The sequence below is a fragment of the Hyaena hyaena genome, unplaced genomic scaffold (genome assembly GCF_003009895.1).
Source record: "Hyaena hyaena isolate Hyena2069 unplaced genomic scaffold, ASM300989v1 scaffold_384, whole genome shotgun sequence".
NCBI lineage: Eukaryota > Metazoa > Chordata > Mammalia > Carnivora > Hyaenidae > Hyaena > Hyaena hyaena.
Window position 1 is genome coordinate 1,374,209 of NW_024081016.1, and position 25,334 is coordinate 1,399,542.

General features: G+C 43.0%; 1 protein-coding gene across 3 annotated transcripts in view; it reads right to left on the bottom strand.

Moving 5' to 3' along the window:
• Positions 1–24,148, bottom strand: part of MEIS1 (Meis homeobox 1) — a 137,816-nt gene extending 113,668 nt beyond the window's left edge. Inside the window, exons 1-6 of one of the 3 annotated variants that reach the window (XM_039250903.1) lie at positions 24,002–24,148; positions 21,918–22,144; positions 19,934–20,075; positions 19,349–19,399; positions 18,522–18,572; positions 16,884–17,030 (exon numbers count right to left, since the gene is read on the bottom strand). In XM_039250903.1, the coding sequence (XP_039106834.1) occupies positions 16,884–17,030; positions 18,522–18,572; positions 19,349–19,399; positions 19,934–20,075; positions 21,918–22,144; positions 24,002–24,013 (630 nt within the window). In that variant the 5' untranslated portion in view covers positions 24,014–24,148. The remainder of the gene's footprint in view (positions 1–16,883; positions 17,031–18,521; positions 18,573–19,348; positions 19,400–19,933; positions 20,076–21,917; positions 22,145–24,001) is intronic. The other 2 variants (XM_039250905.1, XM_039250904.1) reach the window with 2 other exon arrangements.
• Positions 24,149–25,334: the final 1,186 nt, after the last annotated feature.

Below are 25,334 nucleotides of genomic sequence, written 5' to 3' on the forward strand. Positions count from 1 at the left end.
TCCTTAGCCCTCATATAGTAAGCCCTCCTAGTCCACTCGCTGAAGACCATTCCTCAACCATGTGATATGTTCTGCTTGTCCCTCTAGGCCAATCCTCATCCTCCCTTCCTGCCTGGTTCCAGCCTCTAATTACCGCCTACTTGCTAGTTAAGTTACAGATCAGCTATCACCTTCCCCAGAAAGCCTTCCCTGATACACACACACACACACACACACACACACACACACACACACACACCATCCCCCAGGATGAGTGAGGCTGCTCTCCCCTGACCATGTAGAGCCCCTAATGCACACCTCTGTCATGTCACCCTTGTACTGTTTTGTGATGACCTGTAGAATTCTACATTATGGGTATTTTGAAATCCTACTCTATATCTTATTCATCCTTATGCTCTCCATCCCAGGAAAGTGTAACACATTAAATACAAATATGTTCCTATATGAACAAACGAATAACTTAAGTGATATATAGAGGATCTCTGTATTAAATTGTCATCTGGTACTGTGATCTCCTATTTGAAATATCATAAAATACCTGAAAAAGATTTGTGCAATTTAAAAACATCTCACACACTTGCATTCACACAAACACACACCACCATAAAAATATATATATTTTAATATGCAATTACATTACAACACAGTCAAAAGAAAGGAAATTTGAAGGTAGCCATATCCCAGTTTGCAATCTGGCTGTACCACTTACATGGTCTTAGACAAATCACAACCTCACTAACTCTTAATATCCTAATCCATGAAATATCCTGAAATATCTACATACAGGTGTATTCAGTTTATAGACCTTCTGGAAAGAATAGTTAACTTCTTCTACTGACTTACTTCTGAGCTGACTTAGCGTATAGTTTGGTATGCCTTGGCCTATCTCGCAGCTGGTGTGTGTTCAGGGAATGCACACTGATCTTATTTTCACCTTCAAATAATGTGATTTTACAGGTGGTTTGCTCCTCCCCACCCCATCAAGTTTAATTTGATGCCCAATGTTTAGAAATCACTTTACAGTATACAAAGCACTTTGACATATCTTCTCACTTGGTCATTTATCACATCGGTATGATGTCAGAATCATTTTTTTTTATCAGACCAAAAAAAACAGTGGGGTTTTGTTTTTCAAAATTTCTACCTTACCAGTCCCATTCAAAAAGGTATATAAATGAAAGTCTGGTGATCTTGACTCTGAAGAGGTCAGCTAGAAGCTATGTAGAAATTGATGAAATAATCACAGGGTTCAAAATGTAAAGTTGGTCTGCACCAATCCATAGGCGGCTTTCTCTTTGGGAAGTACATTTACTTTTTCAAACCACGAGGGTCTCTTTAGCAAATGATCTCCAGTGGCCTGAAAGAGCTGGCTCATCTCCAAAAGTGAACAATCCAGTCCCTCCAGACCAGGGGAGTCACCAGTCCATGTGGGGAAGGCACCAATGTGCATGATGCTCTTGCGGATGCAAGCTCACATTACCATACCTGCATGGTCTATACCGGCATTCACACTCAAAGATCTGCACTTGTCCATGAGCCATGGCAGATGGGGTCACTGACTGCCCCAATCACTCACTGCTAGGGTGGCCACATCTAATTAGTCCCCTCCCCTAGACTTTTCACTTCTGTCTGAACAGTGTCTCTGAGGAACCTTCAAGGCAGAGAACTTCAGCATATATGATGCCTTATATGTTTCCCAATCAATGATGCCACTGGAGGAAGAGAGACCAGAGAGATCCATACACAGAGAGAAGAGGAGAAAAGGGGTCCAGGTACTGCTGTAAAAGGGACACATGTTGGGGCGCCTGGGTGGCTCAGTCGGTTAAGAGTCCAACTCTTGATTTTGGCTCAGGTCATGACCTCATGGTTCCTGAGATCCGTGCTGACAGTGAGGGATTCCCTCTCCCCCTCTTTCTCTGCCCCTCCTCCTCCAAAAAAAAACCCCACAAATAAATAAACATGAAAAAAATAAAAAGGGATACATGTTTACCAGTATGTACTTGAAGTTGAGACCCTGGAAATCCTGAGATTTCTTTATTTGAGTTATTTAAAATCTGAAAGGCTAAAACACTTATCTTGGTGGCCCCCATTTGCATCCGCTTGATAACCCAAAGGTACAGTATGAACTTCAACTCATTCAATCACCAAATAGCACCTACACTTCGCTTGAGCCCTAGGTAAACCTGGTTCTTCTCAAAGCACACTCCCTTGAGGGTATGTCTATCCAACTTCAAATTCGGGTCATTCGGAAAAAAAGTATAAAATCCTTTACACAGATTTCAAAAAAACTCCCTGGAAATCATTAAGCAAATTCATTTAACCATGACAAGTCTAGGCAGTATGTTTTGTTTTTAACACAGTGAAACTGTCCTCTTATCCTTTAAGCTTTTAGATATTTTTAAATGCCAGAAGCTCACAGATTAATCGCTGAGTGTGCCCACAGGCTGTGGATTCAGGGGCCACGTTAAAATGTGTGGGGGAAAGGTCTGGAAGTGGAATCTTCTCTAAGTCCACATTCCATCCTGCTGAAAGATGATAAAGTTGGGGAGACGAGTGTTGTTCTGGGTGAAGACTGGTGGTGGCCTGAGGTGTCCCCTCAGGGTGGCCCAGTCTCCACAAAGTTATCTCCCTTACACACTTCTTTTTCTCATTTCCTTCCCTGTGCCTGCTCCCCCTTCTCCTCCGCCAAGTCTGTAGGCCTGCCAGGGTTCCTGTTGAGCTCCTTTTTAGTGCCGCGATAAAACCAGCTTTTTACCCCACCTAACAGAGGCTTGGCAGGTAATTTTGGTAACTTGGGGCAGATGGGAAATTAGGGGTGACACAATGGAAACCCAGCATCCCCACTCAGAATCTGAGGCTTTCCCCACAGCTTCCTCTTCCAGCCCCACTACAGCTGCCATTGTGAACTTTCATCTGGAAAAACATCTCATGATTCTCCAATTTTCCCTTAGTTATGGTGCTCACCGTGTCGGAGCCAGCCAGGATCTTTACACACGGAGTAAGGGTGTCTACTTCAGCATCACATAAGGTAGATTTCTAAAACCTTAAAACTTGGCAACTTTGATGTATTGCTTTAAATATATATATAGTATAAATATAAATATATATATGAGTGTACGCTAGCGGTCATGGGTAGTTTGTGGAAGCAGAGACAGCGTCTGTTAAACTGAGTTCCAGATTTCCCAGTTCTCACGTACCACAAATAAAACCTACAAAAATGATAATTTTTCAAACATTGAATCCTCTATCTCTGTGTAATGAGGCATGTATAGAGGAGGAGAAGAATTTTTGTGCTTTTTTGCCTTTGGTGAAAACTCTCCAAGGAGTAATTTCATCTTTAAATGAAAAGTTTTGTACCAGGCAGTTGTGTGAGCTCTAGGAATCCCCGAAGCCTCAGGTTCAGACACGGAGAGGTGCACAGGTGCACACTCACGGACACATGGCAAAGCACATGCACCACGTGCATGAGGAGGAAGGGAAAAGAACATGGAAATAAAATAACTTCCATGGTTTTAATTATGTGATAATGAAATTTAAAGCAGTTTGGCAGCCAGACGCATCTTTAGAGTCTAACAGCCCTTAAATATTTTGCCTGCTCTCCTGCCAATGTCCGTGCCTCATTCTCCTCCCCAGGGTCCAGGGTGGGCTGCCGTGGCAGGTGTCACAGCAGTGGTCTTAGGAGGCCAGGCCCAGCGTGATGGGTCACTTTCCTGGCACTCCTTAAGATCTTACTTAAGAAGCCTGATATCTTTTAGAACTCAACTCTGACACTCTGAGGTCGTTACAATCTACAGAGTTGAATTAATTCATCTGCAACATTAAAAATGAATCGACAAGGCTGAGGAAAAAGTCTGCGGATGTAAAACACCACGCAAAATATCCCAAAAGCTTTCCTCATGAAATCCACACAGTGCTGATCCCTTTTGCCCAGTTTTTCTTCATTGAGGGACCAAAGCTAGCGCCATCTCACAGAGACCCTACTGTGGTCTCAGAAGACAATACACATTCTTACATGGGGCAGCCTCACTCCAAAAATTACGTGGGAAGGGGCACCTGGGGGACTCGGTCAGTTAAGCGTCTGACTCTTGGTTTCAGCTCAGGCTGTGGTCTCACAGTTTGTGAGTTCGAGCACGGCATCCAGCTCTGTACTGACAGGGTAGAGCCTGCCTGGGATTCTGTCTCCCTCTGTCTCTGTCTCTGTCTCTGTCTCTGTCTCTGTCTCTATCTCTCTCTCTCTCTGTCCCTCCCCGGCTTGCTCTTGCACTCTCTCTCTCGAAAAAAAATAAGTAAACATTTTTTTTAAAGTACATGGGAAAAGAATAATTACAACCAAAGGGAAACTGCTATCAAGGGGTCATGAGGAGTTTTACCAAAATCTCAAAACTGGAAAGCAGATGAGTAATTTAGAAATTATTTGGGTGCACTGAATGTTCAAATTCTTAAAGCAGTTTGTTGCAAAGTAAAATCTCATGAAGAGAAGAGACAATAAAGCCTTATTACACTAGGAATCTTAGTAAAAAAAAATGCTCATTTATGTTTCAATAATCTTTCCTTTTCCTGTGCCATTGTGTTTTGTCTGCCATGCAATTAATAAACGTCAACCCTTATATTAAATGATTTTAATGATTCTGTATATTTCTACTCCTGAAATCATACCTGTGAACTGTAACTCAGAATTAAAATGTTTAAACAAACAAACAAACACTCTAATCCAACTGGCACCACTGTATCTCCAAATATTTGTATGTAAATATTACAAACTATACTCCCTATTTATCTTCTGAAAGCTTTCAGCTGAAATTTAGATTATTTCCTATCATTTCTATTTAGGACTGGCAGAAGAAACTATAAATTATATGCCAGTATACCTGATGTTATAAAATCCCTTTATAAGATTGCTTGAGTCCCAATGTTTTATTTTACATTTGTAACTCAGTATTCAATGCTTCTTGTTCTGCAAACAAATCTAGATAAAATAAACGCTAGAGTGTCTTATATAAAACAACTTCAAACCACAAATTTTCTAGGCAACCATCCTAGCAAAGAGAACATCCCGATAATGCAGAAAACATTATATCCTTAGCACAAGTAGATAATAAGACCTAGTAAGCAACTGGCCCCTAGCCATGAAGCATTTGCACTCAGAGATGTGGAGAAAAATACTTAGCACCAGATCCGCATGTGACTGTTACTTGAAGTTGAACCCAAAAGAGAATCTGCAGTGATTCACTGTACTATCTCAGCAACACATCTGAGTGCCCAGTCTCCTTTTACACAATGGTGAAATCAGAATAAGAGTGATCCTTTCTAATGAGAATTAAAAAGACATTTTTTCTTAAACTCTATGATTATAAAATGGTCTATAAAATAACATCTCATTAACAACCACCCTATCTTCCCTCCCCAAATCAAGCTGAAGTTGTTGAAGGTTGGGCAGAATACAAGGGGGTGAATATTATTTAATATTTGGTTTATTTAAGGTTTGCTATTTTAAATGCTCTCCATTCATTCTTATTAGTTGTCATGGTAACTCAATACGGAGGGTTCTTTGTCCCCATGTTACAGATAATGAAACTGAGGCTCATGGAAGAGCCACGTCTTATCCTCTCACAGCAGAGCCTAGATTCAAATGCCAGTGCTCCAACTCTAAATTATGTCTATTTTATTGAAACACTCCCAGCCTGAAAGGTTGTGTAACTGAGTTACAATCAGCACACTTAACTGCTCTTTCTCGTGTTTCTGAAATCTCTTCCGCTCCTAAACTCTCAAATTAGAAAATCCACAATTTTGATCTAGAAGGAAAAAAAAAGTCAGCCAAGACGTAGTCTTGTTTTTTTTTCCTACTACCTGATAGTATTATACTCTGAACAAAAGAATCATGGAAACTTATATTTACCACTGATTTCTGCTAACAATTAGCTGTCCGGCATTCTCTAATTTTTCTGTGTTTTTTTGTTTTTAGAAGAACTTCCAGCTTTTGAGATTTTCAACCAAATTGTATTTTCAAAGTATCTGTTATTCTTCAAGGATTTTTGAATCCTTAAGCTCTCTCTCGCTCCTTCTTTCATTATTTATCTTTGGTAAAGTCATCAGAAAAGCCTTTATCAAGACATTTTGAGATTTGATTACATTTCCAATTCTCAGAATGGCCAAATTCTCTATATTTCAAGTCACTTAACAGAGAGATCAACCAAGGCAGCTGTGAATGCAAGAAGCAGGAGTCTGAATTTTATTGCTGGTGCACTTCTTAAAGAGATTCCAGTTTATCAGAACACCATTCTTCAGCCATATGCAAGACTATTGTTCTTGGAGGCTATTCATACTATTTTAGCAGTTACATAGTATGTGGAGTATTAGAGGTATACTACAAGTGAAAAAAAGCCCCATAATTGATTTGTTAATGTTTTATTCTCCTCTTTTTCTATTGGCATGTTCTTTACATGCCCTTGATAAATATTAAACACTCAAACAACTCACTATTAGGGTGGCAAGCCAAACTTTAGAATGTCGAAACAGAAGAGTGAAGAACAATGTACCTAATTGAAATGGCAGGGTAATTTGGAAAATAAAATTGAGTTGCTGCAAATTCCAAATTCCAGAGTAAAAATGTTTATACTCTCTCAAATGCAGATTGTTACTGGATTTGAATAATTATAATAAAAAATACTTGAACATCAACAATACACTTGATATGCAGAGAAAAAGCACAGTCTAGATGTCTCTATTATTTTGCACATGAAAGTGTGGGACACAATGAGTCTGATATTTCTCCTCGTGATTTCGTTATTGAACACAGCACATAAAATCCCAAAATGAAGTGAAGCAATAGGCCAAGCCACAAAATACACAACTAGTGTGAAAATTTCATGGATTCTTATGAAAACTGTAAACACATCAAGGGACAAAGAAGCACACAGAAAGAAATGAAGGGGTTAATGTTCTGTTACTCAGTATCTTTTCTGTCCTCAAACATATGAATTTATCACCAAGACCAACTCAAAATGTAAAAATCCTGATTCTTTTTGGCAGAAGCTAGCACCAAGAAAACTCTGACAAAATGAAAATGGGAAACTGCATTTGCATCTGGAATTATGACACAGAAACACATAATGACTCTCTAAGAGATGATAGTTATCTGTACACTGGGGGGTAACCTGATTATCTACTTAGGGTTATGCCACTTTGGGCAGAGATACCACCTCTATCTCTGAAAGACAAATTCCATATGCTCTGTACAGTTAGCATATTTCCCATTAATAATATATATGATAGACTGTAAATAAATAATACATTTATCTGAACTGTTCAAGAGTGAAGGGCAGGGTGGCTACTCATGAGACTGGGTTTCTTATGAACAATTTCAAATAAAAGTCATGTCCAATGGGCAATTATCACAAAGTTCTTACACTAAAATATTCTGAAGCATGGATTTTAAAACAATTCCAGATCTGGTGGGAACTTTCAAGTCAGTGTTCCAACTAAACCCAAAATACCCCATTTAATTTTACCACAGAAGTTTCTATTCTGATCGTAGCATCCTAGCTAATAGCATCTTACCTATTTGTTACAACTTTTAATTCTCTTTCTACACTACTGATTTTTATGATCAATAAAAGAACTAGATTTAAAATGGCATGTACGGGGGCGCCTGGATGGCTGAGGTCATGATCTCACGGTCCGTGAGTTCGAGCCCCATGTGGGGCTCTGTGCTGACAGCTCAGAGCCTAGAGCCTGCTTCGGATTCTGTATCTCCCTCTCTCTCTCTGCATCTCCCCTGCTTGTACTCTGTCTCTCTCTCAAAAACAAATAAACATTAAAAAACAATAATAAAAAACAAATGTCATGTATGACAGGCACCCGGGTGGCTCAGTCGGTTGAGCATCTGACTTTGGCTCAGGTCATGATCTTGCAGTTCCTGAGTCTGAGCCCCGTGTGGGGCTCTGCTGACAGTTCAGAGCCTAGAGCCTACTTTGGATTCTGTGCTGCCCTCTCTCTCTTTCTCTGTCCCTCCCAGCTCATTCTCTCTCTCAAAAATAAATAAATAAACTTAAAAATAAAATAAAATGTATGAATTTTTGTCTCATTAAACACAGTGGTTTTATTTTTTCTTCCACATGAAGAACTTTTAGCATTACAGTGAATAGAAAGGAGGAGTACATTTTTTAAAAATCCCCAAAAAGCCTGCCCTAGTTCATTTGCTAGGATTTTACATTGTAAAAATTCTTAGTCCCACCCTCAAAAATTCTTCCTTTGAAACCCTAGTGATATACACACTATTTCTACTCCTTGTAAATAGTGTAAGTAGGCCTTAAGAACGTCAGACATTGTATACAATTTAGTTGGAAACTGAGTTTTCAAATTGCTAAGGAACAGTCCCAGAATAACAGAAAACACTATGGGTCACAGTTAATTATAGCTTGTCTATCAAATTAATGTTTGAGAACATATCCAAATAGTTATGGAGACATTAGGAGGTGTTTTATTGTCAAAGAAATTCTTCTTCATTCAGCTTCTAATATCTTTTTAAAAAACGACAGAGAAGCTTTTTTACAAGTTGGGACGGCATAAGAAAACTCTGGATTTACATCAAATTGCTCCCTTCATTGTCCTTTTGATGACTGTGTCGATTTCATTACAAACTTCATTTTGCAGAGTTTCATAATAGCCATAAACACACTGCACTTTAAAGAGTTTCTGTGGGACCTAATGTGAATGCAAATGCAGAATAAAATGCAAATCCTGGAGGCCTGGGAACAAATATGGACTATCCGTTATGAATACAGTCACTGAAAATAAACATTTAGGCCTTAAGAGGAAGAATGCAAAGGGGCTGATATGAATCTTCATATCAAGGATTCAGAGCCCTGGGGAAGGCAAAAAAGAATAACAGTTTTCAGTTTTTCACCTAATTGTAAAGCACAGGTTGCGAATATTTGATGACTTTGGTCTCCACTCATGCCTGTCCCAAAGTGAGTAACGTTTTTCATCTTAGCAGGAAAATAAACCCACGTGTAGGTAATAAACCACAAGGTACTCGGATAGGTAAAGGAGACCTAGCAAACTTGCTCAAGTTCACATCTCAGGCCTAGGAGGTTCACCAAACAGTGAAAAAGAAGTGATTAGAAAGAGAGAATTACAACTCTGCTTTGCTAAATAATAGCCACTAACCCAGACATTTACAACTAATAACAAACACGTCACCATCTTGTGTCGTAGAGTCTGAGGGAAAAGTCTAGAGAAATGAGAATTCATCAGCAACAACAATTAATTCTAAGTTATGTGTTGTTCAGGGAATAATTCTAATATAATTCAAAATGTTAATTATCTACTTACTACTATCTTCTATGTGAGTCAAAATAATATGTGTTTAAATCCATTGTAAAATTTAAGACTTTGTATTGCGTCAAAATGAAAAAAAAGTAGCAAGACCACAAGTGTTGCTTTAACTTGTTAAACTCATAAAAAGTCATGGTGATTTTAAGAGTATTCCTTAGTAAACTTATTAATAGTAACAGCATTTCCCTTTTGAGGAAAATATGATTTCACTTAAGTGTTTTAAAGAACCATAATATTTACACTCAAGTTTCTTTACCTCATGATTATGAATCCTATTAATTGTAAACAGAGTCATAAAAAGTACCAAGGGAAGAATCAATTGTAGGGATGTATTTTTGAGGATTATAAATAATACAGCATTTATTTTCGCAATTTATTTATCCTCCATTAGTTTAGAGCGTATACAGTGGGGCATCTGTCATGGAAAAGTCATGGCATGATTATTGCATATCTTAAAGAGAGTTAATGACTTAGTTCCGGCTATAATTTGTATGTAATTGTATACACTCATGATACCAATAAATGACAGGTGTAAAAATCAATAAATGTAGAAAAAGGCTTTTTTTTCCATCAGAGAATAAACTTTTAATGGTATGTTTTACTCAATTTTAGGAATTCTTAACCAAGAAGTCCAGAATATAAAATAATTTCAAAAGATTTGCATTCTTATATTCTGATTTAACAAGAACATATTTCCTAGATTAAGAAAGCTCTTTGGGAAAAACAAAAAAAAGTGTTCAGAGAGAGTCGAGTAAAGTGTCGCCAAATGCTTTAATTCTGCACACATGAATGCATTAAATTGATTGAAATTGGATTCGAGTGAAAAATTTTTAAATGAGTATATTCTTGCTATTTCACATGGTAGCCTTTATACAATTTATTAAAATGTCACATTTACAAGTGTGGGAAAGCCAGTAATTTGCCCAAGATAGGTATACTTCTTAGACAGGCCACTCAAGACTCCAAAAATATATCCCAAATTCCTATACCCTTGAAATCATGGCACTTTTAATTAAGAATATGATAAGAATGTCTTTTATTTTTATACTACATATACATACTCATCTGCTTGAGTTTTTCAAAATTGATTTTATACATGCAAGGTTTATTCACAAATATTAAAGGTAACAAAAGAGCCAAACTTTTACTGGATCCCAAAAGTCAAATAATTTGGGAATTATTATTAAAATTCAAATTGAGAAGATTGTATTTTATGTTTTAGACTCTAACTTTTAAGACAGGTATTCTATGCTGATGGTTTCTGCTGAGTAAGAACACCAAGCTCCACACGATTTACAGCAGTGTCGTTTTAGTTGGCATTTGGAACACCTTTAACTCTGACATCTACACAACTGTCAGATACAGCATCACCTGTATTCTACTTTCTTCTTTTCTCTGTAAAAGAATACTTTCCCAGAGTTTTGATGTAGCTTTTAAATATTAAGTTAATTTTTTGCACTCAGGAGCAATGACAAAAGCTTTTGTTTCAGTTATAACATAAATTCAAGTAATACTTTGATACAAGTATGACAGATATCATAATCCAAAAAAGGCCATGTAAAATGTTACAAACGCAAACATGTAAGACCGTGTAACAAAAATGAATGAGAGTGGTATCAGTTTCCTATCATTCAACTATTTCCCTGACAGTAGAGTCAAATAATGTTGAATTATAGACCCTTCTTACAGAGTCTTATTTTGTGTTTTTTTTTTTTTTTAATCTTTTCCCTGCTAGTCTCTATAGGAATTTGGCTGTATGCCGACTTTCCTTTAAAAGTTTCTGTATACGTAGTTGGGTTGTGTCTGATGATTAAATGATCATTTATTAAAACTTAAGCATTTCACATTTGTTTGACATATTTATATTTCATAAGAAAATATTGTTATTGCAACAGAAAGCATAACATCATGGATACAAAAATACTTCATTTGAATTCATGTTGACAATATTTTCATTTCTGACAAGTGCCTTAATATAACTTGTTAGGCATTTTTCAGTTCCTCCTAGTCTACCTGTGAGGGAACGCATGCTGGTTTTACTATGGTAGGTCTCTTGGCAATGCTTTAGCCTATCTGGTTGACCTTCATAAACCTGTTTCCACTGTACGGCCACAAACAGTCTTTGTTTTTAAGAGTATGGAGTTTTACTGCATAATTTTCCTTCAGCAACAGCTGTGTTTTAAATCTTTCGGACTCTGACAAACATTTTAACATTTAAACATACAAGGATTTGAGAACATAATGATTTAAAATTTGTTTATTTTCAAAGTTGGGCAATTATAACATGATATCTGTTACTTTTTTGAAAACAGTGCCCATACGTTAATCCTTTTTTTCTCTTCCTCTATTATGTAAACTTCTCCACGTTTTCTAATAAGAGTCTCTAAGGTAGGACTGATAGCAATAGTACACACAACTGCTTTATATATTTCCTAGTCAAGAGCAATGGGTTCATTCTAGGAAGAGGAATTGCTTTTTGAGCGGCCACTGCTGCAGCACTAGTTAAATCACTGAACAAGAGTTACTGCTATGGCTTTACTTTGTACAAAGTAGCATTAGTATCCTTGCTTTCCATAAGCCACGGAACTTGCACTGGGGATGTCCACTTGAGACACACACAGACACACACAAACACACACACACACACACACACACACACAAAGACAAGAGAGAGATAGAGATGTGCTATGAACAGGGAATAACTTTCGTAGTATTAGCATTTACACTTACAGCTGATTGATCTCAGTCCATCTGCATATACTCTTCACTTGTTTTTCATGACATGTTTTTTAAGTGCCCCTACTAGGAATCAATAACATCCCTACTCTGAAATTCACACACAGATACATACTAAAAGCCAATCAGATCAAGAGTACACTTATCATGATGAGCACTGAGTAATGTAACTGTTGAATCACTATATTGTACACCTGAAACTAATAGAACACTGTTAACTATACTGGAATAAAAATTTTAAAAAGCCAATCAGAAAGCAACAGTAAAAACGTACATGGTAAACAACTAAGTTTTAATTCAAAGGATACTAAGCCATAAAGGGCCTAGAATGAACATCCCAATTAGCCAAGGTACTGACAAGCACTCAACACCTTATTATTTAATCATTAAAGAGAATCTTGCCATAATTTCCCTTTGACATATTTCAAAAAAAGGAAGTAAGAGTACAACACATGACCACAACAACAATCAAAAAGTAAAGTTAGAGGAATCTAAGACCCCCATGGATGCCAAGGCCTGTGGACTGAGAGTTTCCAAGACAAAGGCATTAATTGTGAGGCTGTGAAGTATTTACAATTTAAATAAGATGTGCCCAAGTGTAAGCATTTAGAAACAAACTACCTGACAAAGGAACCATTTTCCTGTCTTTTGCTGTTTGTGACCAGTTTTCTTATTGAATGAAAACAAATTGCCTACATTTCTAGTATTAGTAAATAACCAATGGCTTCATCTATTTTTTTTTCCTAAAGCAGCAGATTCAAAGACATTAGGCTGTCCTTTGCCCTCTCATCCCCATTCCTTACCATAACACCTCCGCAAAAGAGAAACCTTAAATCTCCCTTGCATCCCTACCTCACTTTGCAGGGAGGGGGCGTTTTCAGTCAAGTCCAAGTTCAGTTTTAAGAAATTTTTTTTAAACTCAAACGATGTTTTAAAAACAATATTCCAGACTTTTCAAATAAAACAACCGCCATCAGGGTTTTCCTGGCCCACTTGGGAACCAAAGCTCACTGGCCCAAGTCTGCCCCGGGTCCCGGAGGCCCGGAGGCCCGGCGCTCTCCAGCCTGGACCGCACAGCCCCGGAGGCCGATCCTCCTCCCCTGGGAGTTTAGCAGCACTTGGCATTTAACCTGCCTGGCGTACGTGGCTTTCTGGTTCCATCTCCTTGAGCCACATTACTTCTCCCCAGATGTCAGGCACAAATCTGGATTAACATGCAACAGGGCGCCCTGCGCAGCCCGCCAGCCCTCGCCCAAGAGCTGTTAAATGCAGATTCAGCCGAGGACCCCCCGGAGAGCTGCTGTTGAATAAAAATTGTAATCCAAAGGGACCATTTCTCTGCCTCCCGCTGCTTGTGGGAATCCGGGGCTGGCGCCCGAGCACAGGCCCAGCTAGTCCGCTCTCTCTACGAGCAGGCGTGGCCACCGCGGGAGGCGGCCTTAGGGGCCCGGAGACTCCTCACCCCTCTCCCTCCACTCTGGCCGGGTTCTTGGAGTGTGGAAATGCTTAGATTCAAGGAGTGGCGAGCAACAGACAGCCCTGAATTCGACGGCTCCTTCTGGGAGCGCAGACTAAAGTCTAGCGTCTGGGCGGCCAGACTCTTCCCCGCCTAAACCCTCTGGACGCCCCCAATTTCGCCCTGAGCCCCCAAACAGGCGTCCCGCCTCCCTAAGGGCCCGTATCCTTCTCCACTGACAACCAGGCTCAACCTTCGCCTCGACGCCTCGCACCCTGTTCCTCTCTGCTCTCGCTCCCCGGGAGCAGCCCGGCTCTCGCCCCGGAAGCCCCCGGGTCCCCTTGCTGACCCCAGTCTCGCGGCGTCGGGAGAGTCTGTGCGGAGCCGGGAGCGAGACCGTCGGGAGAGGGCGCCCGGGAGGCCTGCGCCCACGGGAGGGGACTTTCGAGCCTGGCTCCTCGGGGTCTGGGAGGGGAAGGGGGCGGGTACGAGGGGTGAGGGGACAACGAGATTACGGCTTCTAGGCTTCTACTGGCGTCTTAATCTTATATATATTTTTATATTTTAAAAAAGCATCACTACAAGGCCAAGGGGATATCTGCCGACTTAGCCCTCCGGGAAACCGGCTGGTATCAAAGTCGTCGATTCCAGGTCCCCGCGCGGGTGGCAGTCTTCGCGCCCTCGGAGGATAAAAGTAAAATGAAATAAGCCGTGCCGCCGGCAGGCCCTAGAGACAGAGGGGTTAATGAGCTAACGAGGACCAGCGCTCGCACCACACCTGAAGCGTCCAGTCCCGGAGCGCACCCTCTGCGGGGGCTCAAAGCAGCCGGGCCGCACGCACAGACAGGTGGCGGGGCCGTCCTTTCTGTGACGTCCAGTCCCCAAGGCGTCCCCAGGGACCGGCAAGTAGGCTCCAGTCCGGAGAAAGGGCCCCCACAGTGCGGCCCCAGTGCCTGGACTCCCACTCCCCACCTCCCAGAACAGGGGACTCCACTCGGGGTCCGAGACCAGGTCCCGCGTGCGCCCTGAGCTCTGCGCTCCCAGCTGCAAACAGAGCCCAGGCACACTCGCTCCTGGCGCCCGGGAAGCGGACGATTAGGTAGAACAAACTTGGGTTTGCTGCCCACGGACCAAGACCCAGATGAGCTGGAGAGGCCGCGCGAGCGCTCCCACGCGCACAGGCCAACAGCGACACGAGCCCAGCCAAAGCTGCGAAGCCCACCAGTAAGCGGCGGGGGTGGGACGCACGCTTCTCATTGTCAAGTGAGGGAGGAGACTAAAATGTGAATCTGTATCCACTACAATAGCCTACCACTCTGTGTATCTCCAATTAAAGGAACGGTGTAACAGAAGTTTATCGAAGGAGTAGGAGGGAAACTCAATGATGTTACACCAATTTTGTGACCCCCCCCAAAAAAAACCCCATAGGTCCTTTATCTTTGACTTTAATAAAATAATGATTCGCTGAGAAAATGGGGTATAAATCTTCATTTTGGAGGCAATTAAAGTGTTGATTTCATTCATGCCCCTAAGCGATTCTTGTAATTTGCTCAAATAGCTTTATGTACCCAGCACTCCGGAGCTCTTAGAATCCCATTTTCTAGTTAGGCTTGTTGGATTACAATTTTTATTCAACAGCAGCTACCCGAGGGGTCCTCGGCGGAATCTGCATTTAACAGCTCCGGGGCGAGGGCTGGCGGCGGAACCAGGCGGGAGGCCCGGCAGCTCGCCGGGCCGGAGCCGGGGCGGGAGCCGCCTGCAGTTTTCCCACCTTGGCGGGGCCGCGCAGGGATTGCCCAGACTGCCTGTACTGTGCACTCGTCTACACTGCCGAAAGTTTGCAACTTGCCAAATAATAGTAGAGACCTGGCACTTCGGCGCTTTTAAAGCTCAGCTCTGCCTGCCCTCCTCTGCTCCTGGGGAAAGGAGGAATTCGGCCTCTGTCGCGGGATGACCGAGAGAAATTTAAGAGGGTGATGTTGAGAGAAGAAAACTTTAAAAGGACACCAAGACCCAGGAGTCGGACACTCTGCAAGGACCCTACAAGAGGGCCGCTAGCCAACAGTGACCATGGCAGAGCTTGCAAAGAAAACTCTACACGCCTGCCTGTCCTTTGGCTTAACAAAGGCAGGCTGATCTCTCCCCTTAAGACGGAACTCACGTGCCAAGTCAGAAAGAGAAACAACTCTGGGCCTTCACTTACGTATGGAGAGGCCAGAGGAGACCCGCAACCCAAATCTCTATTTGCATTGCAGCAATTCGCAACGGAGAGCTATCCTGAGCCCGTTTTATCTCACCCGCTCCTGAGGTTTTCACTTTCATTGCATTTTTGCAACTTCTGTGGGCCAATCCACAGACGTAGCGACAGGAGGGGGGGGGGAGAGAGAGAGAGACAGAAAGACTGGGAGCAAACAGTGGTGTTGGGATGAGAGAGGGAGAGAAATCCCCCCCACCCCTCCAGCAACTCCAAATAAAAGTCGTCCCCACTTAGCAACGCAGCGCAAGAAGGGCCTGCAGGGAGGACCAGAGAGGAGGGGGCCAAGCAAGCAGAGGCTGGCAGTGGAGAGCGAAGTCAGCGCGAGGTCCCCCACCGCCACACCGAGGGAGTTTCCCGGGGTGTCCCTGACGCTGACGCTTCCAAAAGCTGCCAACCCACAGGGCCCAGTGCACATACCAGCTGGAGGATGAGTGGAAAGGAGGGGGAGAAACATCCATATTTATCTGTTTTTATAACCTCGGACTGGTCTTATTTTTTCTATTAAGTACAATAAAATGGGCGAGCTTGCAGCGAGCACCGCACAAAGCAATGTTCAGTGAGGTCTAGAAGCGGTCGGCCGAGGAAAACTGACAAGACAGGCTAATGAACCGTACAGACAGGGAGAAAATAGCCAGCATTTGCTAGATTTCAAACCCTCGCTGTCTCTCTTAGACCACCTATCTTGGGTTTATTCCTAATAAAATAAGAAATAAGCAGACCCTACACTTTCCTTTTCTTCGAAATAGAAGGGGGAAAAATGCTCCAGAACAAAGCCCTACAATCAGAGGCGGTCACTGGCAGTTAACACTCCCATTATTATAGAGGGTAAATAAAATAAAGACAAAAATTAAAAGCGACAAGAAACAGGTCAAGTTTGCAGGCAAAGCTTTTACAAGCTCATCTCTCCAGGTCGAATCCCAGAGCCAGCCTTAATGAAGCAATAATAGCCACATTATTCAAAAATTTTCATTTCGATGGAAATGTATCTAAAAGGGACTTAATCATATGCAAATAATAAAAGGAGGTGGTAGTGACCCAGCAAGCAATATGCATACAGATTTTTTTTTTCCAGGGATGTTGAAATTGAAAAGCGCATACCTGGTCGGTTAGATTTGCTGATCTTGTTATATCTTCACTGTCTGATTTTGATCCTCCTTCTCTATCGTCTATCACCAAATCGATAGGCATTTTCCCTTTCAAACAGCTAATATACCGGTGGCAGAAATTGTCACATAATTCGTGTACCTACATTATGACAGAAATAAAAAAAATGGAAATATAATCAGGAGTGCATAAATGACATTGACAAGTGCAATCCACCCCCCTTGTGAGATCCAAACTTCCAAATAGGGAAACACAGAGCAAGTGCCCTCCAGAGACCCTCAGATGCATCCAGAATTAGGAATAACTTTCTTTTCTTGCAAAATAGAGATATCCCAGAAAATTGACAGTGACAAGATGATTCACAGGCTACAACATATTCAACACCCGTGTTAAATTCATCTGCTCCCAGGGCTGTGGCCATTAGAGAGGTGACCTGCGTGGGTGACATTTAAGGTAAACTATTTAATTTCATCCACTTACTTTACCATAAGTCCGTTTCCAATGTGTCTAAGAGAAAAATGTGAAGACACATATATGCAATATATGAAGAGATATATTACTATATATGTGTGTGTATATATGTGTGTATGTGTGTTTATGTGTGTGTGTATATATATATCGAAAGGACCAGTACTGTGGTGGTATAAGGTATATGTTTGACAGCCCAAGTCCCTGTAACATTTGTAATTAGGGATTCTACCTGTAAGAAGCATATTTTAGGACACTTTAAAAAATAGAAGAAAATCAAATTGCCAGTACTCATGATATGAAAAAAACCTGCAGCCACGAAAAGGTATCAAACTGATTTTTTAACAAAAGGAAAAAGAATGCTTCGAAGTATTTAGGTATAAGTGGCACGGTCTTACAGGCCCCAGGCATCACTGACATACAAAAACTCACAAGAAACCCCAGAGTGCTTGCAATTTAATGTTAGTCTGAATTACAATGCATTAAGTTTTTATTGCTGAGATTTATAGAACAGCTAGCAAAATCATGTTATCCCACACCCTTTCTTGAGTGTGAAGGTGGGGTGTGTGCAGGATTCACAGATTCAAGAAATTGACACAACTATCAACTCTGCTTTGTCTCTGTAAAAGGTTTAATGTGCCTCCCCCACCATCTCCTCCAGACTCCCTGCCCACTCCTCCTCCTCCCCTCCACCTCTCCTCTGTGTCTGACCTGCCGCTGCTCTCAGACTGTCTTCCAGAAACTCACTAAAACTAAACAAAACTCCCCCTCCCACCCACCCAGAGGTAGCAAAGAAAAGGGGGAAAAGGAAGAGAAGAGACCACAAAGGTATAACCTGTGAAGCAAACTCACAACAGCATTCTAAACATCAAGGGAGATGCATAGAATTGCAACTATTTATACAAAGCCAGCAAAGTATTAAGAATGAATGCAAGGCTAGGGCATTTGAGATGCCGGTTTTAGTGGCTGAAATTGTAATTAAACTGCAAAGAGAAATGGACGCTAAGATTGGCCTTGACACTAATTACCAGAAAGAAAGACATTTATGCAAATGTCTCAGAAGCCTGAACTTCAGCCATTCAGAACCCTCCCCCCTACCCCACCCCACCCCCTTGAGTTTGGGGGTGAGGGGAAAGCAAAAGGAAAAGAGGCTAGAGAAATTACCTTCTCTAATTCCAACAGATGAAACCTTAATACTTGTATGGCTTGAATCATCTGCAAAGATACAAAAAGAATGAGCACCCTATTCCCAGTTTACAGGCTCTAGCATCTCCAGCCTACCCTCCCCCCCACCCCCATAAATAGAATTATTTTGATTTATGGCAATAACACTAAAACTTAATAGCAGCGACTGGGTACCATCTAGAGATTTATATTTCTTAAGGAGAAAAAAAAATAGCTAAAACAACAACAAAGCATCTAAGTGGGGATCATAAACACTCTCCTTCCCCATGGCTCGTCCCTTTTTCAGCCCCACTGGCCCCACCCCACCTGAAAGGGCCACATCCCTGGACTAGATGTATCCAAGTAAGGAGTGCACGGAAAATATTCCAAATAGTCCCCCCAGTTGTGGCTTTTCACACTGCAAACTTTCTGCTGCTTTCCTCACACCTTTCAGGCATACTGGTGGTTTGGGGGCTCTTGCCCGGCTGCTGCCCTCGTGACGCGACTTTGAGGGCTGGGAAGTCCGCAAAGTTTAAGCACACACGCTGACAGGCCCGGAGATAAATCCCCGCGCTGATTAGAGCTGCGCTGCCCGGCTGTCATAAAAAACAAAAGCTCGCGTTTCCCTGCACCGGCTTGCCCGGCCCCTCTCGAGATGAATTTATTTCCCCGGGATCTTGTCCCGGACCACTTGTCTGTGGACAGAAACGTTTGCAGCCACCTTGAAGCTACGGGAAGACCGGTCTAGAAACCTTGGGGTGCTTTAAAGCAAAGCTGGTGGCTTGGGGGGAGGGGAGATAGTGGGGGAGGAAGGGGTCCGCTCTTACCAAGTTATCCAGTTCTGGATTAGAAGAAAATAGAGGTTTTTCTGCGCGAATCTAAATACAAGTGAGGGGAGAGAAGGGTGGGGGGGGGAGAGAAAGAACATTTGAAATCTGGTCGCTTTCCTAGTTTCTTGCCTCATTACACTGTCCGGGGCAAGATGTAACCTCCAGGAAGGACTCGGTGACACCGAGTGCGTCCCGGGCAGAAACACTTCAGTGTGAATCAAATAAGCCAACAATAAACTCAGAGCTCAGGGTTACTTCTACCAGCAAAACTACGCTTCTAGAGGACGCTGCCCTGCTCGCCAAGACCAAGGCAACTATACAGTGCGAGGTGTTTGTGATTTTATTTTATAGAGTGGGCTTTCTGCGTTAGGTTCTGGAGCGTGAGTTGGGAAGACTGTGGGTGATTTTAAGTCGTCCGCAGACACTCATAGAGGAAGAAAACCCTAGGGCAGATGTCACAGGCATGGCTCAGGGTGGACTATATTGCTGGGTACTTTTGAAAATGTGCCGGGTGGGGGAGGGAGTGTCTTTCTTTCTTTTTCTTTCTTTTTTCTTTACTTTTTAAACATATATTTTGCTGACCTGTTTGGCGAACACGGCTATATCTTCATTGAATGACTCTGAGGAGCAGACGTCCCCGCCCGCCACCCCCGGCTCGCGGGGGGTACAAGTAGCTAATTCACATTTCTCAAAAATCAGTGCTAAGAGAGGGAAGAGGGGGTGTCTGCAAGAAAATACAACAGTCACAAACAACACAATGGTTAGTCCGGAGTCAGTGAAAAAGGCGCCCAAGAAAAACAGCCAGAGGAGCTCGAAGCAGGGACCCTCTCTGATTTTGTCACCTACTTTTTTCTTCCCCTCCCTCCACCCCCCCCCCCAGGTGACTGCTCACCTCCCCTTCCTCCTAGGGCTCCGAAATCGGAGGCGCTAAGCCACGGACTGTGTCTGAGGGTCAGTTCAGCCTATCTGGCCACAGAAATTGGTAACATTTGCTAAGAATAAAACCCAAGCGATTCCAGCAGCCATTTTGAATTAAGTTTCCCACCCCGACAAGCCCTCGTCCCTCCGCTGCACATCTAGGACCTGGTGGAGGAGAAAGGCGCAGGGCGGAGGGCTTGGGGAGGCTCCTGCGAGTGGGCTCCTCCAAGGCGGCCTCACGAAGCCCAAGACTCGGGGGATCTCGGTGGCAGGCGCTCAGCTAACTTAGGGAAAGGACCTCTGTGGCTGCGGGCCGACTGTCAGAGGGCTGTGCCTATGGATCCCGGACCCCGCGGCCCTCGGAGAGCAGCAAGCCTCCTCCTCAGCTCCCTGCACATTTCCCTCCCTTGGTCAATGGCCCCCACTACCCGCAAAAGAAAGTTCCTTCAAATGTCCCTGCGGTAAAGCCTTTCATTTTTGTTTCTGCGGAATGGCACAGCAGCTAGTATTTCGAGAGGCCTAGATGTCGCTTATCTCAACCCATAAAAAAAAAAAGCTTCTTCTAGTGCTCAAGGAGGTGTCTCTCAAGTCTTTTATTAGCTCTCACAGCCCAGCCGGAAATTTAACAGTTTGGGGTCCTTTTCAAAGCTTCCCCAAATGTTCTGTCCTGAAGCCTAAACCATTTGCAGTTAACGCTGCGGAGAGAACGCTGGGGTTTAAACCGGCCCATCGCACAAGGGACCAGGAGATAAAGCAGAAAAGGGTTTGCAGCTGGGGAGGGTCGGGGTTGCCAGATATTTTCAAAAGAAGAAATAAACAGAAATAAAAGTTGCTGCACAGTAAAAAGAGGTTCCCAAATTCATGAGCACACAGTAGGCGCAAGTAAGTGACTTGGAAGGATTTTACCAGCCCAGGGTCTAATCGACTGGCCTGGGAGAACACGGTGTAAACCACAGTCTGAAAACCACACTGGCCTGACAGCACCCCACACCTACTTCCAGATCCTGCAGATTTCGCCTTTGAACACAAAGTACTAAGCCGGCTAGAAGTTTCTTAATGTCTTTAACAATTCAGAGCGAGGTCTCTCCTTGCCCACGGTGGTCAAACTCCCTAAATGCAAAGCGTGTTCCCCCTTGCCTGACCTGCAACTGTCCTCCCTTGATTTTTATTGTGCAGCGGCCGAGCCAGCATACGGTTGCTGAGTAAACTTAGCAAGTCAGAACAATCAGTGGCTTAAAAGATTTTCCCTTAAACTAAAAGTTTCGTTCCAACACAAAAGCGCCCACATTTAGAAATCCCCAACGCTCTCCCAACGGAGTGGAGCAAGCGAGGACTCCAACCCGCTGAGCTACAGAGCCAGGGTCTGAGAGGGGACGGAGGACCTTCGGCAACTCCTCCCGTAGGGCGACCCCTCAGCCGGCACGGCCTCGGCCAAGCTGGGCGCTGGGCAAGCGCGGATCGTGCGTGGAGATGGGGGGCGCCCGGGATGGCAGGCTGCCTTCCCAAATCCTCCATGCAATGCGAATGAAAAGTTACCAAATAATGTACCTCCAATCCATAGAGCTCTGGCTTTCCTTTTACCAAAGGCACAGGGAAACAGAGGAAACATCTCGTCTCTACCACTTAACCTGCTGCCCGTTGTACCTACCCATAAATGGCATCTTTATCTCTCTTTAAAGCGTCATTGACGGAGGAACCCATGCTGGGGGCCATGGCGTTGGTGTGAGCTGTGTGCGGGTACTGATGCGAGTGCAGAGGAGGCCCGTGGTTCAGGTGGTGGACCGGCTGCATGGACCTGGCCGCATGCGGGTCCCCATACATCGTGGAGGGGATGCCTACTCCATCCATGCCCCCGTAATGGGGTAGATCGTCGTACTGCATGACAAACAGGAGAAAACAAGGTTCAGAAGGCCAGGCGGGCAAATGGGGAACCGGCAGGCATGGAGCTTATATAATGTCAGTCCAGCTGGGTCCTTCAACCCAGAATTCAGTGGCCTTGCATCTCTAAAGTTGAGGGGTTTTATCTTAAAAATAATTTCTAAAGTAAAAATCCTCGGATTCTCTCTGAGTCTCAGCTGAGATGAATGGTCTTGCCCTAACTTGTGTCCCTATCAACTAGTTCAGAAATTCAGGATCCTCTGGCAAGGAAGGAGGGAAGAAAGGAGGAAAGAAAAGGGAGGCATTTTCCCAGAGGGCGGAAGGTAAAACGTGCATGTCTCTAGAGGAGGAAATTCAAAATCACAATAATAAAACGTGCCAGGACAGTGCAGCAAGCCCGCCTAGTTTCACAGCCCCTTCCCATCAGGGGGAATTAAAAAAAAAAAAAAAAGTTACGATGGGAACAGCTAAGCTAAGCACATGAATTCAGACAGGCTTCTCATTTTATTTCTCTGCCAGCGTGGGGTTAGGCAGTCCTGCAAGACACTGCATTTCCTTTGCTTTCCAAGACAAACTCTGCTAAATTATACAAAACTAACTGGCCTTCTTATAAGTGAAACTCAGAGAAAGGTAGCTTTTCATGTTCATTAGAGCTGAATTTAGAATTGGGCAATTTTCTCTCAAAGTTAAAGGAAATCTATAGTTGGAGCCGTTATTCTATTTTCTCTACTGTTAAGAACTTTTCCCCCAGACTAGAAGTCAATGAGGCAAATGTAACTCATCAGGTGTAAAGTAAATTCAAAAGCAAATGCACGTACAACCCCCATCTTCTTTCTTCAGAAAAACTACTTTCAAATTGGTGGTCATTATTTTTGTGTGCAAAATTTAGCTATTTAGATTTTTCTCATTGCTTCATTTAGGGCAAGTTCTTTTCCCAAGATTTGGAGGCACCGAGAGTGAAATGATTTTCAAAGAAAAGAGGAACTGCCACTTTCATCTCCTTAAAGCCAGAGGTGTGAAAATAGTTTGGAAGAACGCTGACATTTGCTTGAACCAAAGGAGTAAAGAAAAATGTGTCAGCCTAGTAACTTTCTTTTGCAAACAGGGCTTTGAGGGCCAGGACACAAATTATGCAAGGAAGGCTTTCTGTAGACCCCCCTGTCTTTTAAGAAACTACCTCAGTCGGGTTGTCATTGTCTCACTTGACTCTCACTACATTTCCATTCAAATAGGAATATTGGGGAAATTAGTATTGCATTTTTAAAATGAGTGGCTGTGTGCTTAGTATCCAATTAGTGCAGGGCTTTTCTAACAAAAACTTTCAAAGTGTTACCTTTTATAAAAATTCATGCACATTAAAATCACTTTAAAAAGATGAATGTTTTCCGACCCCAAAAGACATTACACTATGACAAAGTTATTTGCTTTAAAAATCTAAATACTTCTAATGATATTAAAAGATGAGCATAATCAATAACATATCAGAAGTTTCTAGCTGTTTATTTTACTTTAAAAATAGCTTTAAACTTCTGCCCCCTGAACCACTCACATTATAGCATTAGGTATCTAGCGCTTTTTGTTTTTGTTTTTTAAACAGATGATTGCCTGAGCTTGTATTTTTATTTAGATAGCTGCTGGTTAGGATTGTATAGAAAACTTGATTACTTGAATTAATTACATGTAACATACATAAGTCTACAAATGCACTGAATAAATTCTCTTGCTTTAGGCCACGGCTTTAGGAGCCTCATTCAAAAATACAGAGAGAAAAAAGGAAACTTTTTAGCAGTGTCTTTCAGCCACGTTTCAATTTAATCTCACATTTGAGTTCCACAATTGTTTTTTAATACGTACCCTTTGCGCCATCGGCCTCCCTGGCTCCCTTCCTACTTCAACTTCTAATATATCCTCTTTAAGGCCAGTGTGAAAAAAAACAAATAAGCAAACTCCCCCGGAAAAAAAAAATTTAAAGCACGGCGAAAAATCCCGTAACGTCTCCAGCAACGTGAGCTACTGGTCCCAGATCTTCGGTCTACGGGACCTGAAGCAAAGCGCCCGAGTCACTGAGCATAAAAGCGCTCCGTTTCCAAGACAGCAGCGGGGGCAAGGGGGAAAAAAAAAAAAAAAAAAAAAAAAAAAAAAAAAAAAAGCAAAAAAAAAAAAAAAAGCAGATCTTCTCTCCCCCAAAAATTCAGTTAAAAAAAAAAAGAGCGCCCCTCAGACCCAACTACCAAATCTCATGGCTTTCTGCCACTCCGGCTGTCAATCACAGGCGAGGTTGTCAACGTGGTGAATGAATGATCATCCGCTCTGTCTTCTTCTGGTCAGAACACCTCAAATGTTAATATTCAAATGCACAAAGCCCTAGCGCTCGCTTCCCTTGAATCAGTCCTAATTCCTAATCAGTTTCTCTCTTCTCTCGCTCGCTCTTTCTCTCTCTCTCCCTCTTTGCAACTGCTGCACTGGAGGGAGATTAGAGGAGGAGGGTTAAAAAAAATGTCTGTCTGAGTTTGTCTTAAAGGAGCCACGATCGATGCTGCCCGCTTGCAGTCCCCGTGCGTGTGTAAAGTGTGTGTTGCACAGGCGGAGAGGTGGATTCCGACCAGAATGCTAGAACCCGGAAGTAGTGGTGGCCATAACAGGTCGCGTCTTACACAATGCATTGGGCTGCAGCAAGTAGGCTCCTCGGCAGGGGTGGGTGCGCGAAGCGAGCTCTGGCCGCACTGGAGAGGCAGAGAGGCGCTCCATTAAATCGCACGCCCAGGCACAAACACACACACACCCAAGGCACACGCGCACAAACGCGGGCAGTAGCCCCCGGCCGCAGGCTTTATTTTCCATATTATTTTCTCTCCCTCCCCCTCCAGACTCTCTCCCCAAAGCCGACTCTCTTGAAATAAATTGGGAATAAACGCTGGGCAGGCAACAGCGGGAGTTATTTTGCACAGGGCTCTGCGCAGAGACTTCACGACTTTCCTCGAAATTATTAGGGTCTGCCAGTATTTTTCGGGGGCAGAGGGGGCTAATGCAGAAAGTATTGGATTCTCAGAACTGACCACCCCAAGTAGAAAAGTCAAACGGGGAGAGAAAAGAATGAGCAGGAACAAGGCTTGGAAAGGGTCTGCTGAGGAGTCCCGAGAACACGGGATGAAGAAGGCTGGGGCTTTATGCAGACCCAGCTTAGAGT